This window comes from Sorex araneus, chromosome X, assembly GCF_027595985.1.
Source record: "Sorex araneus isolate mSorAra2 chromosome X, mSorAra2.pri, whole genome shotgun sequence".
NCBI classification, from domain to species: Eukaryota; Metazoa; Chordata; class Mammalia; order Eulipotyphla; family Soricidae; genus Sorex; species Sorex araneus.
In genome coordinates, this window is record NC_073313.1 from 360503481 (window position 1) to 360516520 (window position 13040).

Genomic DNA, 13040 nt, shown 5'->3' on the forward strand with positions numbered 1-13040 from the left:
CTGTGCCACTTAACCTTTCCTTGATGGCCCCATGTCTGACGGAGTCCCAGGGAGCCTCTGTGTGGTGGGCAGCCCCGTCTCCGTGTGTAATTAGACTCCGTGTTTGCTCAGTGATCAAACACGCCTGCTGAGGCGTTTCTTAGAACCTTCCCCATCATTAAGCCACGCATAACTGATTTTTCTAAAAGGGAGGCTCTGTATTACTGAGACGTGGCAGACCCAGCCTTCACTTTCAGGGCCGCCTCCCAAGCAACTTAGTCATGCCAGAGGCAGGGCTGGAGAAGGCCCCGGGGCAAAGCACTTGCCTTGCAGACAGGAGGCCCAGGTCCGATCCCTGGCACTGCATATGCTCCCCGGAGCATGGCCAGGGTGACCCCTGAGCGCAGAGCAGGAGTAGCCCCTGAACATCCCTGGGTGTGACCCAAACCCTCCCCTCCGCCCCCTAAAAGAAGCATTGTCTTTGTGAATTAGCACAAAGCAAATATCTGCACACAGAGAAAATATTTGCACTGATTTTTACTTGATGACTTTACACAGATCTTACAAGTGTGCTCCAGGCAATGATGTTTTTGTATATATGTCTATGAAGCATGTTTTATTGATTTTAAAATTCTATTTATTTAATATTGTTTATTTTGATTTTGGGGCTACACTCAACTGTGCTCAGGGCTTACTCTTGGCTCTGTGCTCAGGGATAGCTCCTGGCAGGTTCAGGAACTACACACAACTCCAGGGATTAGGTTGACCACATGCAAGGTAAGTGTCTTAACCCATGTACTCTCTCTGTTACATTATTGATTTCTTTTTTTCTTTTTTTTTTTTTTTGCTTTTTGGGGTCACACCTGGCAATGCACAGGGGTTACTCCTGGCTCTGCACTCAGGAATTACTCCTGGCGGTGCTCGGGGGACCATATGGGATGCTGGGAATTGAACCCGGGTCGGCCGCGTGCAAGGCAAATGCCCTACCTGCTGGACTATCGCTTCCGCCCACATTGATTTCTTTTGCAGTGGGGGAAGGTTTGGGCCACATCTTTGGTGCCTGCTCAAGCAAATCGATGAGCAACGGGATGACAGTAATACAGTGACAGTGAATTAAAAAATTAAAGAAACGGAGAAAGAAGCATAATGCCACCATTTCCTAAACTTTGTAGAGAAACCAACCAAATTCTGCCTTTCACCTCCAATGTTTGGGGGTCAGAGCTGCAACCTTTCTGCGTCACTCCGGAGAAGAAATAAGTAGAAATTGCTGAGGAGTTCAAACCAAACCCTTTTTTTTTTTTATCAGATATATCTGTCAGCCAAGCTGTGATGTGTCAGAAATAGGTGGAGTCGATTTTCCTTCTAATTCTTTTGAACTTGTAGAACTCATTGGCTGTTTCCACAGCAAAGGCAGCTGGTTTCCCAGGGAAGATGGAGCCAGTTTTTCAGGCTATCCTTGCTCTAAGAGTTCAGGTGTGGTTATGGATGGGCTGAGAGACAAACAGGCAAACAGAGAGAGAGAGAGAGAGAGAGAGAGAGAGAGAGAGAGAGAGAGAGAGAGAGAGAGAGAGAGGTGTAATTCACGGAGCTGAAACTCAGCACGTCTGTCCTGAGGTGGGAGGGTCAGAAGCCTGGACCTGGTCCCTCCTGACGGATGCTAGCATGCAGCCTCCAGTCCCTTGGAGAGACCTGGGCACCCCCCTCCGCCCCCTCCCCGCCTTTCCCCGGGGGAGCTGCCACCTGGCCCAGCCCAGTTCTCAAGCGTTTTCTCTGGAAAGGGCTGTCGGGCCTCCTGCCGGCTGGGCCCCATCGCCCAGAGCCGCCCTCCGTGCCTCCCCCTGCCCCTGAGACTCCCCTCACCTGGCCTGTTCACCTCTTCTCCTGCTGTGTTCGGGGTGCCGGTGTCACTGGTGGCCTAGAGGGGTGCAGGCCATCGTTACCGTCAGCCCTCGGAAGGGCTTTGGGGCGTTTCCCCACGCTCCTCTGCCCTCCCGCTGGCTGCGGGGACTCTGCGTCAGCTCTGCCGAGTCCGGCACCCCTGTCCCACCACCTGTCCCCACTGTCCTCTAAGCACTGCCTAGAGGTGGCCGTGAGGGGGGGTCCAGGCCCCTGGCTCTGACGCCCTGAGCAGACCGTATTCAGGAGGGGACCTGGAACCTGCTTGTTCTGCCCTTCACCCCAGCCCCATCGCCTCAGAACAGTTTCTCCAGGCCACTCACCAGGGAGATGGTGGAGCTGGGGGCCGAGGAGTGGAAGATGCGTTTGAGAAGCGCCTCTTGGACCTGCAGGAGGAGGAACGGCCCGGCAATGGCGGCCGAAGCTCTTGCCGCAGCGGTGGCCAGGCGGACTCAGGGGGGCACCTTACCTTCTTGTCCATGAGGCAGCCGAACAGTAAGATGAAGACACCCTGGAAAGAGGGGTGTGGGGTGGGAAGGTGGTAGAAGGCAGCATCAGCTCAGAACGAGGGGTGTCCTTGTCCAGCCTGCGTTGTCTGAACCCCGTCCTGCGGGTGCACCCTGCCCTCCTTTACTAAGCCACCACTTGGTACCTGGGCTCCTGGCCACATGCTCCGCTTACTGTCCAAGGGGATTGGGGCAGGACCATTCCCCGCCCTGTCTGTATTATTTTACAGCTAAGAAAAGCAAAAATTGGGCTGGAGAGAGAGTACAAGGCATGTGCTTTGCAGGCAACCGGCCGGGGTTCAATCCTGGCCTCACAGATGGTTCCCTGAGCCCTGCCAGGTGTGATCCGTGAGTGCAGAACCGGGAGTAAGTCCTGAGCACTACCAGATAGATGCAGCCCCACAACATCCGCCCCCCCCCCCGCCAAGAAAGAAAGAAAGGAAGAAAGGAAGGAAGGAAGGAAGGAAGGAAGAAAGAAAGAAAGAAAGAAAGAAAGAAAGAAAGAAAGAAAGAAAGAAAGAAAGAAAGAAAGAAAGAAAGAAAGAAAGAAAGAAAGAAAGAAAGAAAAAGAAAGAAAGAGGGAAAAAGAAAGAAAGAAAGAAAGAAAGAAAGAAAGAAAGAAAGAAAGAAAGAAAGAAAGAAAGAAAGAAAGAAAGAAAGAAAGAAAGAAAGAAAGAAAAGTTTAACAAGGACTTTTTTTCAGTGCAGTGACCACACAGCGGCAGCCACACTCAGGGGCCCACAGGGGTGCCGGGGATTGATCTGGGCTTGACCACATGCCCGGCCAGTGCCCTTCCTGCTGTCGATCTCTCTGCCTCTGGCTCAGAGGGGTTTGCCCAGAGTGAGACAGGCTGTCTGCGGAGGAGCCGGGGCTGAACCTCGGCTTCCGCCACCCCCAAGCCCACTCTCCACCCCACCACCCGGCCCACTGATATCCTCCTGCCTCCTCCGGGGAAGGGGCCCCGGTAGGGCAACACGGACCCGGCGCCGATCACCCACCTGGGAGGTGTTGAGGATGGTGAAGATGTAGTGAGGGACCGCGGAGACTTCCTCCAACAGGGTGGCCAGGCCCAGGCCCCACGTGAGGCCGAAGATGGGCGTGAGGATGAGCAGAGCCTTGAGCACCCCCAGCAGCGCCTGGCGCCTCTCCGCCTGGGGCCCCTCAGACAGCGAAGGCCGCAGCAGTTTCAGCACGGCCATGGTGAGGACCAGCCCGTTGATGCCCACGATGGCCAGCACGGGGCCCACGAAGGTGTAGAGCGCGCCGCCCTCCCCATTCAGCCAGCAGGCCCCCTCCCTCAGGTACTGGTCCCGGGGCAGGTAGAGGCCCAGGGCCGCCCCCGCCAGCCCCATGGGGCACAGGTAGCCGAGGGCCACCATCAGGGACAGCGTGCGGTGCCTGGACAGCTGCCGGAAGACGAAGAGCAGCTGGTGGGCCATCATCAGCGCCTGCGCCAGCATCCAGAAGAACGTGGCCAGGTAGAGGAAGTGGCAGAGGAAGGCCGTGGCCAGGCACAGCGGGCTGCGGGGCCGCGGAGGCAGCAGCGAGGTGCCCAGGAAGCAGGAGTCGGCCGCCAGCAGGCAGAGGGCCACGTTCACCAGCGCCGTGTGGCGCAGGTAAGCCACTTTGTTCCGCACCACGGCCCTCCACACCAGCCTGTACACAGCCAGGCACAGCAGGAGCGCCACGATGGAGGCCGCCAAGCCCACCCGAGTCAGCAGCTCCAGGCTGGCACTTTCAGGGGCACCGTGTCGGGACATGAGGGTGGAGAAGGCGGTGAGGTGCCCGCAGATACACTGAGCGTTGGCCGGGTGGGCCCCGGCCACCTGCACTTGGCACCCTTCGTCTGACCAGCCCCCCTGGCCCCAGAAAAGGCTGTAGTCCCAGAAGACACAGTGGGTGGGGCTTTCTGTGCCCCCAAAGTCCAGCAGGATCTCTCCCTGGGTGTAGGCCTGCCCCCCAGCCATGATGGAGACGGCGAGGACCAGGCCGGGAGTGGTGGAGGGGGAGTCCCCCAGCCCCGGGCCGTAGTGGGAAGGCAGAAGATGGTCCAGCTTGCGCAGAACCAGGCTGGTGATACTGACGTTGGTTCCGTTATGGCCCAGCGGTGCCAGGGAGTGCCCGGGAATTAGGGCCTGCAGTGGAGGCTGGGTGGCAAAGGTCATTCTGTAGTCGGAGGGGAACGTGGATCCCAAAAGCTGGGTCTGCAGCTGCACGTTGGGCAGGGTGAGGGAGAGGGGGTGGTCCTGCGGGCACAGGCTTCGTGCCAGCGTCTCCAGTGCCAGCAGGAAGTCTGAGGTGGCCGCCGGCTTCTGGGCCTGAGCAGGAGCCCACAGATCGCTGGTGTCCATGTCGAGGACCCGGTCTGCGGTTCTCAGGGCGGCCTGCACACCCAGCACTGCCCTGAGCATGCACTGGGCCCAGAGAGCCCCTGAGTGCCCCAGCCCAGGCCCCCCACAAGGTTGGGGAGCAAGAGAGAGGAGAACGGGCCAGGGGGTAAAGGTGCAGGGGGAGGGGAGTGGGGCCACCTGCAAGAACACAGTGCTCCGGGCTGAGGTGCTCAGGGGCCAAGCACAAGCTTTGCAGGCCACCTCCAGCATTGCACAGGCCCCAAGCACTGCCAGGAGCGACCCTCATAAGCACCACCGGGTATAGACCCCAAACCCCCCCGATAAAGAATGTGGTCTGGGGCACACCTGGCCTTGCATCACACAGACTTCCTTTCCTCTGCATTGCCCCCACCCCACCCTCACACTGTGTTTTTTTCCCCTAATTTTGGGGTCACACCCAGCATTGCTCAGGGCTGACACCTGGTGGGTCTCAGGGAACCAGACGCGGTGCCAGGGATCAAACTGGAACTAGCCACGTGCTGTTCAGGAGCCTCACTTCCTGGGTTCACGCTCTGCTCCCCCTTTTTATATTGCTCAGGGGCTACAAGGTGCTGGGGATGAACCCGGGACCTGCCACGTGCAAAGCAGGGAGCACGCAGAGGGGACAGGGCCCAGCTGGACACTTTGGGCTCCAGCAACACCTGTGTCTGATTTTTTTTTTTTTTTTTTGCTTTTTGGGTCACACCTGGCGATGCACAGGGGTTACTCCTGGCTCTGCACTCAGGAATCACTCCTGGCGGTGCTCAGGGGACCATATGGGATGCTGGGAATCGAACCCAGGTCGGGCCGCGTGCAAGGCCAACGCCCTACCCGCTGTGCTATCGCTCCAGCCCCCACCTGTGTCTGATTGCACAGGGTGCATCAGGGTTGTGAGTGCCGCTCCCCCCCCCCCCTCACTGCCCACCCTGGCTCACCTGCAGGGCCTCGCCGTCAAGCTCCAGTCTGTCGTCTCGCACCGCCTTGGCCAGGTTCTTCATGGTGGCCAGCAGGACCAGCAGGTCAGAGGGCGAGCTCACGTCCCCCACCTGCTCCTCCAGCTGCACCAGCAGCTGCGGCACATCCACCGCAGGCCTGCCCTGGCCGGCCCGCAGCAGCTGGCAGGTGACCAGAAGGGGGCAGGAGTGTCCTCACTCGGGCCAGGCCAGATCCTTCCTCCCCTCCCCACACCCCTGGAATGCAGAGGGGACTGTGCACTCACGGGGCTTCTGGGACCAAGCCCTGTCCTCCCCACCCTGGGCACGTGGGCCCCCTGCATGCACTTCCCAGCTAGGACTCCAGCTCTTCGGGGCTGGGGGCTGCAGTGAGACCGAGCCCCGAGAGAGACATACGGGTGTGGGGCCGGGGGTGGACATGCGGGTGTGGAGTGGAGGGGTGGACATGTGGGTGTGGGAGTCATTGGTGGACATGCAAGTGGACATGAGGGGATGGGCGGGCAAGTGTGGGAACTGATGGTGGACATGCAAGTGGGCATGCGGGTGTAGACATGCGGGTGTGGACATGCGGGTGTGGACATGCGGGTGTGGAGCGGCGGGTGGACATGCAGGTGTGGACATGTGGGTGTGGACATGCGGGTGTGGACATGCGGGTGTGGACATGTGGATGTGGAGCGGCGGGTGGACATGCAGGTGTGGACATGTGGGTGTGGACATGCGGGTGTGGACATGCGGGTGTGGACATGCGGATGTGGAGCGGCGGGTGGACATGCGGGAATGGACTGGAGGATTCGGACATGCGGGTGTGGGGCTGGGGGTGGACATGCGGGTGTGGGGGTCATCGGTGGACATGCAAGTGGACCTGTGGGTATGGGAGCCAGGGGCGGACACTCGGGCGTGAGAGCTAGGGGTGGACATGTGGCCGTGGGAGCAGGGCGGAGCTGTACCCAGGCTCTGCGAAGTAGGTCCAAGAGCCCCGAGTCTACGCAGCTGCCGTTGACAGGCCCCCAGGCCCCGTCAGGCCCACAGACCCTCTTCAGCAGACCTGTCCTGTGCATGGGACACGGGGCCTGTGCCACATGGCCAGCTTTGGTGACGTTCCAGGCCACAGTGGTGGTGTGGGCGGGGCAGGTGATGTCTCCATCTGGAGGGGGGTTGGGGGGGAAAGAAGACAGAGCCGTGTCCGCGAGCCTTTCCTCGGGCAGAAACCAGCGGAGGCTCAAGGCTGGCCTGGCTGCGCAGCCCCCCACCCCCCCGGAGGCCTGTGACGGTGAGCTAGTGGGCCCCTGAGTCTTCACGTACCCTGGATGATGTTGACAGAGACGGGGATCCTGAGGGTGTGTCCTGGGCTCTGCAGGACACACGTGTACGTGGTGTCGGCTGCGGGGCAGTGTGTGGTGGCCAGCTCCAGGCACCGGGAGCCCGGCGCGCTGAACCAGGAGACTGAGGGAGGGAAGGGGGCGTTTATAGACCCAGCAGGCATGCGGGGCCCCTTCCTTCAACCTTGCCAGCAACTTCCAAAGTGCGGCGGGGAGAGAGAGGAGAGCTGAGTCATGTGTGAGCGTGTATTGAGAGCAGAAGTCGGCATGGAAGGAAAGAGAGTTTGGGGGCTTCCAAGAAGTCCCAGGACTTAAAGCCCCTCCCCCCACTTCCTCACCTGGGACTATCACAAATCACCTCACAGAGACCCCTCGGGAAGCCATGCGGAGAACTGTAGCCCTGAGCTTCTCCAGCTATGGGTCACCAGCCCTCAGGGACCACGTAACTGAACCGGGGGGGGGGTCGCAGAAGATGTGATGACAGTGAAAGTTTCTGAATGTGCAACAGCAAATCCAGACATGCTGTCGTGACCCTGCAGGGTCCTGGCAGTGCCCGCCCGCGTCTTGTTTCTTGGGTGCAGAAGTGGGAGAGTTGAAGTTCCTAAGTTTACGTGGTCAACTGTCCCCTTTCCAGACAAATCATGACTCAGCACCTCTGGAAATCTGCTTTCCTCTTTCCTTTGGTGTTTGGGGGGTCTGGGATACTTGGACCACACGTGGCAGCTCTAGAATGCCCTCAGTTACAGCACCTGGAGGTGCTAGGGTACACTGTGGTGCTGGGGTCAAACCTACACTCAGCCCTCTGCGCTCTGACTCTTGCTCCAGAAATCCACCTTCTGTTTTCAATGTCAGGGATTGTTTTGTTTTGCTTTTTGGTGGGGGTCATACCTGGCAATGCTCAGGGTTCCTCCTGGCTTTGCACTCAGGAATATTTCTGGCAGTCCACATCCCATATGGGATGCTGAGGATCGAACCTGGGTCAGCCACATGCAAGGCAAGCACCCTACCCACTGTATTAATGCTCTGGCCCCAGAAATTTTTGAATTTTGAGTTTTGAATGGACAAAAGAGATGACCCCGCCCCCAGGTGTTCAAGAACAGATGACTGGATAAATTGATGTGGTACTACTTGGTTGTAAAGGGAAAAAAAAAAAAAGCAAAACCGGGGCCAGAGCAATAGTGCAGCGGACAGGGCATGTGCCTTGCCTGTGGCTGACCCGGGTTTGATCCCCAGCATCCCACATGGTTCCCTGAGCAGCTTCAGATGTGGCTCCCCCAAAACTAGCAAAGACAAAAATCATGCAATTTGTGCTATGTGGATTTTTTAAAACCTCATGGATTGTTTAGCTCTGGGGGTCACACCCGACACTGCTCAGGGGTTCCTCCGAGCTCTGCACTCTCTGGAGAGCATCATGCTGAGTGAGGTTGGCCAGAGGAGGGAGGGACGGACACAGAGTGACCTCTCTCCTGTGTGGGGTAGAGAGAAGGGAGTAACAAAGGGCCCAGAGCAGCGGCTTCGGAACTGGTTTACAGAGCTGAGTTCACCGTGGTGGGGGCGTGGGGAGGGGCTGAGACACTCTGGCTGGAGGGGAGTGGGTGCTGGACGCATCACTGACGCAGTGTAAATCACAGTGACAAAGTGCCTCCCAACTGCCCCCTGCACCCCCCCCCCCCGGATTGTTACTGCACCAGCCTGGGCAGTACTGCCCACCGTGGGAAAGAACTGCTTTCGGGCTACGCAGGATTGGACTTGAACCCAGAACCCCGAGGCTGAGGCGCTACCTCTGCTTCTTGGGGTGGCAGAGCCTGAGACTGGCTGCCCCCCCCCTTTGACCCCAGCCCTACCTGTGCTGCCCTCCTGGGGGCTCCAGGAGGCCGTGTAGGACAGCTGGGTGCTGGGGATGCAGCAGCGGAGCTGGAAGCCGGGGGAGGCGGCACAGAAGACGGAGACCTGGTCTGGGAGCTGAGTGACGTCCGCCGCCTGCAAGGCCACCTTCACCCGCTGGTGCAGCATCCACTGGAATCCCTGGGCCTCAAAGGTGCACATGTACTCCCCTGCATGCACACACCCGCTGCGGCTCCCGTGTGCACGGACCCACACACGTGCACACATGCCAACTGTGGTTCCCGCGTGCACTCGTCCACACATGCGCACATACCAGCTGCGGTTCCCGCATACAATGACCCACATGTTCGCGCATGCGCACACACTCTTTGGTTCCCCCGTGTACTCACCTGTACACTCTCATTCGCTGTGATTCTCTGTGCCCACAGCCTGTGGCGGCACTGGGCTTGCCTATGCTTCCACCCTGCAAGGGGCAGCCCGCCCCCACAAGGTCTTGGAGGGCCGGAGAGACCCTGGGAAAGAGGCTCCTGGGCCTTTGGAGCAGCCTGCCACGGGGGCCATGCGCCCCTCCAATGACCCCACTTTATTGACAGGTTCTCCAGGAGAACGTCGCTGCTCCAGAGGGGTCTCTCACCAGGCCGCCACTTGTCCAAGAGAAGCCTCATGCGGTCCCCTGAACCCAACCCTCCTTCTTGGCCTCATCAGTCTCAGCTTCACACCCCTATACCTTCCACTGTTCGGAATGAGCCGAGGGAAAGGGCAAGAGAAAAGGGAAGAAGAAGGGAGGAAGGAATGGAGGGAAGGATGGAGGGAGGAAGAGGAGGGGGGAAGGATGGAGGGAGGGGGTGGAGGGAGGCAGGATGGAAGGGAGGAAGGGAAGGATGGAGGGAGGGGAAGGAAGGAGGCAGGATGGAAGGGAGGTAGGGAAGGATGGAGGGAGGGGAAGGAAGGAGGCAGGATGGAAGGGAGGGAGGGAAAGAAGGGAGGGAGGCAGGGTGGAAGGGAGGGAGGGAAAGAAGGGAGGGAGGCAGGATGGAAGGGAGGGAGGGAAAGATGGGAGGGGGCAGGGTGGAAGGGAGGGAGGGAAAGAAGGGAGGGAGGCAGGATGGAAGGGAGGGAGGTAGGAGAGAGGTGGGACCAGGCGGAGCTCAGGGGGCTCCCACCTTGCATGGCCGAGGCCCGGCTCTATCATGGACACTACATGGCCCCTTGACCACCCCCCACCCCCGATCCAAGCAATGCTCTGGTGGAAGTAGCCCTGGGACACCGCTCAATGTGCACCCCCCAAAATAGACTCCCAAAAGGAAGGGGGTGTCCTAGGGCAGAGGAGGAAGGGAGGGCGCAGAGGAAGCAGAGGAGGGTGCGGCGGCGGGAGGCAGGTCATTACCTGCCCAGTGGTGGGAGATGTTAGTGATGCTGAGGACAACCTGGTCCCGGCTGGAGGTCAGGGACACCCGGGTCCCCGCATGCAGGTGGGTGGGGCTGGACTGTCCCGGGCGCCACAGGAGCCAGTTCAGGTGGGAGGGCTGGTGGGTGGTGAGCAGGGTGAGGTGCAGCGTGCTGCCAGGCAGGGGCAGAGAGGAGTCCAGGCTCAGATTTCCGGGGACTGTGGGGCAGAGACGGGGGCCCAGGAGGTAAGCTCATGCCTTCTCCCATCTCCCAGCTTCGTCTCCATTAGTGAGGACTCTATGGCGCCCTGGGGACCTGAGCAAGTGTTGTACTGTGTTGTGTTGTATTGTGTGTATTGTTTTGTATTGCACTGTATTATCTTATAATATTATATTATTTTTTGGTTTTCAGAACACTCCTGGTGCTCAGGACTTCCTTCTGGCTCTGCACTCAGGGCTCAGTCCTGGCAAACTTGTGTGACCATGTGGGATGTGATCGAATCGGGTAAGCTGCATGCAAGGCAAGTGCCCAACCTACTGTCCTATCTCTTTGACTCCTTTTATTATTCTATTTTATTATTCTGTTATTATTATTATTATTATTATTTTGCTTTTTGGGTCACACCCAGCGACGCTCAGGGGTCACTCCTGGCTCTGCACTCAGGAATTACCCCTGGCCGTGCTCAGGGGACCATATGGGATGCTGGGAATCAAACCCGGGTCGGCCGCATGCAAGGCAAATGCCCTCCCCGCTGTGCTATCACTCCAGCCCCTATTATTATTATATTTTTATATTTTATTATTATATTTTCCTTTGGAGCCCCCTGCTGGCTGTGCTCAGGGGACAATGTTGTCCCGTGGATGGATCTTGGGTCTCCTGTAGGTAGGCAAAGCCTGAGCTACAGTACGCTGAGGTCTCTCTCCCTCAGCCCCACGCCCCCAGGCCCGTCCCCTGGAATCTCTTGCCCCAGAGGACTCTCCTTCTCCATGGCTACCTGGAACACCGGCTGCTCATGCTGTGTCTGTTCCCATGACTGGCATTTCCCCCTCCAGCCAGCAGACACAGACTCAGAGAGGAAAAGCGCTGAGGCGGGGTGGACTGGGGGTGCCCAGGGGCTCAGGCTCCCCACCCTCCTCACCAGGCGGCAGCTGCTGGCAGTACCCGGCCTCCGCCGCTTCCGAGGGGCCGAGGATGAGGCAGGTGCACGGCTGGCGGTGGTGGTAGCGCTGGTGGCACTGAGGGTGCTGCGAGCAGGCCCTGGCGTTCCACTGGTGCCCAGAGAGGCAGGCACAGGAGGTGCGCCCCTCCCTGTTGGTGTGACACGCTGGGACAGGAACCCAAGGGGGAGGAGTGGGCTGGGGAGTGAGGAGCAAGCCCCAAGCCCCCCACCAAGGCCTCCCCACCTTGACTGGGGCTCACACAGCCCAGGTCATCACGATGGATCAAGGCCTCTGGACTGGGGGTGGGTGGTGGAAGCTGTGCCTGCCCCCCTCGCCCCAAACATCCCACCTACCCCTTGACCAGAAGGTAGCGGGGGCTGGCAGGAAGGAAGGGGCTGTTGGGGGGGAGGCGAGGAAGTTGCAGGGTGGTGTGGGGAGAGGCGCGGAAGGTCAGTGGGTCCCCCCACCCCTGTCCCCGCACCTGTGGTGAGGCGGAGGCCAGTGAGCGCACGGGGGGCGGAGGCGGCCCCGGCAGCAGCCGGCAGAGTCAGGCCTCCAGAGAGGGCGGCCAGCCAGGTCTCGCTCGCCAAGTCCAGCTGGATGGAGACTGAAGCCAGGACCACATCTGCAGGAGCAGAGGGACAGCGGGGAGGACAGGCCGCTGCGGGGGCTGGAGCAGAGCCTCCCCGCACAGTGCTCGCTGGCCAGTTACCCCCCCACCCCCAACCACCCCCCTTTATCCACAGGTTCCCTAAGTGAAAGACCCATGAGGGACAGAGGCCTCCAGTCCTCCCTCTCCCCAAATTCCCACCCAGCCCGCCCAGCGTCCCCTCCTTTTTCCGGTCCCCACCTGCTCTGTGCTCTGGGGCCAGCTGCTGGTCCGGATCCCCTCCATCCTGTCCCTGGATGGAGCACATGGGAGAAGCCTGAGCTCACACACAAACACACACACACAGAGCACACACATAACACACTCACGCACATACACACACTCACAAACATACATACGTACACACATTCACACACATACACACAAACACACAATACACACACATGCACATACACATACATACAATCACACACATACACACAACACACTCACACATACATACATTTACACACATATACATAAACACACACTCACAATCACATTCACACACAAATACACACACACACACCCTGCCTTTCTCCCTCCTCCCTTGGGGCCTGGCTGCTCTGAGATGACCGGTCCCTGTGATGGTCCTCTCTGGTCTGGAATCACACAGGGAGGCAGAAGGGGGAGCTGCTACAGAGGGTATCAAGGATCCTCCAGGGCCCCCAGGCCCCAGGCCCTCCCGGAGAGTCAGCGCGCTTTACTTTATCCCTGCCCCTAGGCCTGGCTCTTGGAAAACAAGATCCTGTGGGTGCTCCCGAGCCCAGTCAGGTGGGTCCGTCCTCAGAGCCCACAGCAGCCGTTCCCGTCCCTCTCTCCCCCCTCCCTGCTGCCGCTCAGCCCCAAGGTCCCCTCTCCGCTTTACAGGCCCCGTGTGGGCCTGGGGGACTGGCCTTACTCACAGGTGGGGAGGCTCCAGCAAGCAGCGACCCCAGCAGCCCGAGGGTCAGGGCCAGGAGCGGAGGCCGCAT

The 13040-nt window shown here is 59.4% G+C and overlaps 1 protein-coding gene across 1 annotated transcript; it reads right to left on the minus strand.

The window, feature by feature from the left end:
- Window positions 1–1313: 1313 nt before the first annotated feature.
- ADGRF3 (adhesion G protein-coupled receptor F3) lies at window positions 1314–13040 on the minus strand. The gene is made up of 13 exons (XM_055121356.1): window positions 12968–13040; window positions 11899–12042; window positions 11396–11581; window positions 10256–10474; window positions 8868–9077; window positions 7007–7147; window positions 6652–6848; window positions 5687–5866; window positions 3381–4766; window positions 2345–2386; window positions 2199–2261; window positions 1840–1894; window positions 1314–1393 (listed from the first exon to the last, which is right to left on the minus strand). The coding sequence occupies exons 1-13, from the start codon at window positions 13038–13040 to the stop codon at window positions 1314–1316; spliced, it is 2976 nt and encodes a 991-aa protein (XP_054977331.1).

Coding starts and splice junctions, on each gene's coding strand:
- ADGRF3 (XM_055121356.1), bottom strand. CDS start 13,040: ATGCGGCCTCCGCTCCTGGCCCTGACCCTCGGGCTGCTGGGGTCGCTG. Junction 9,078..10,255: donor CATCTCCCACCACTGGGCAG/GTAATGACCTGC, acceptor GTGTGCATGCAG/GGGAGTACATGTGCACCTTT. Junction 2,387..3,380: donor CCATCCTCAACACCTCCCAG/GTGGGTGATCGG, acceptor CCCTCTTTCCAG/GGTGTCTTCATCTTACTGTT.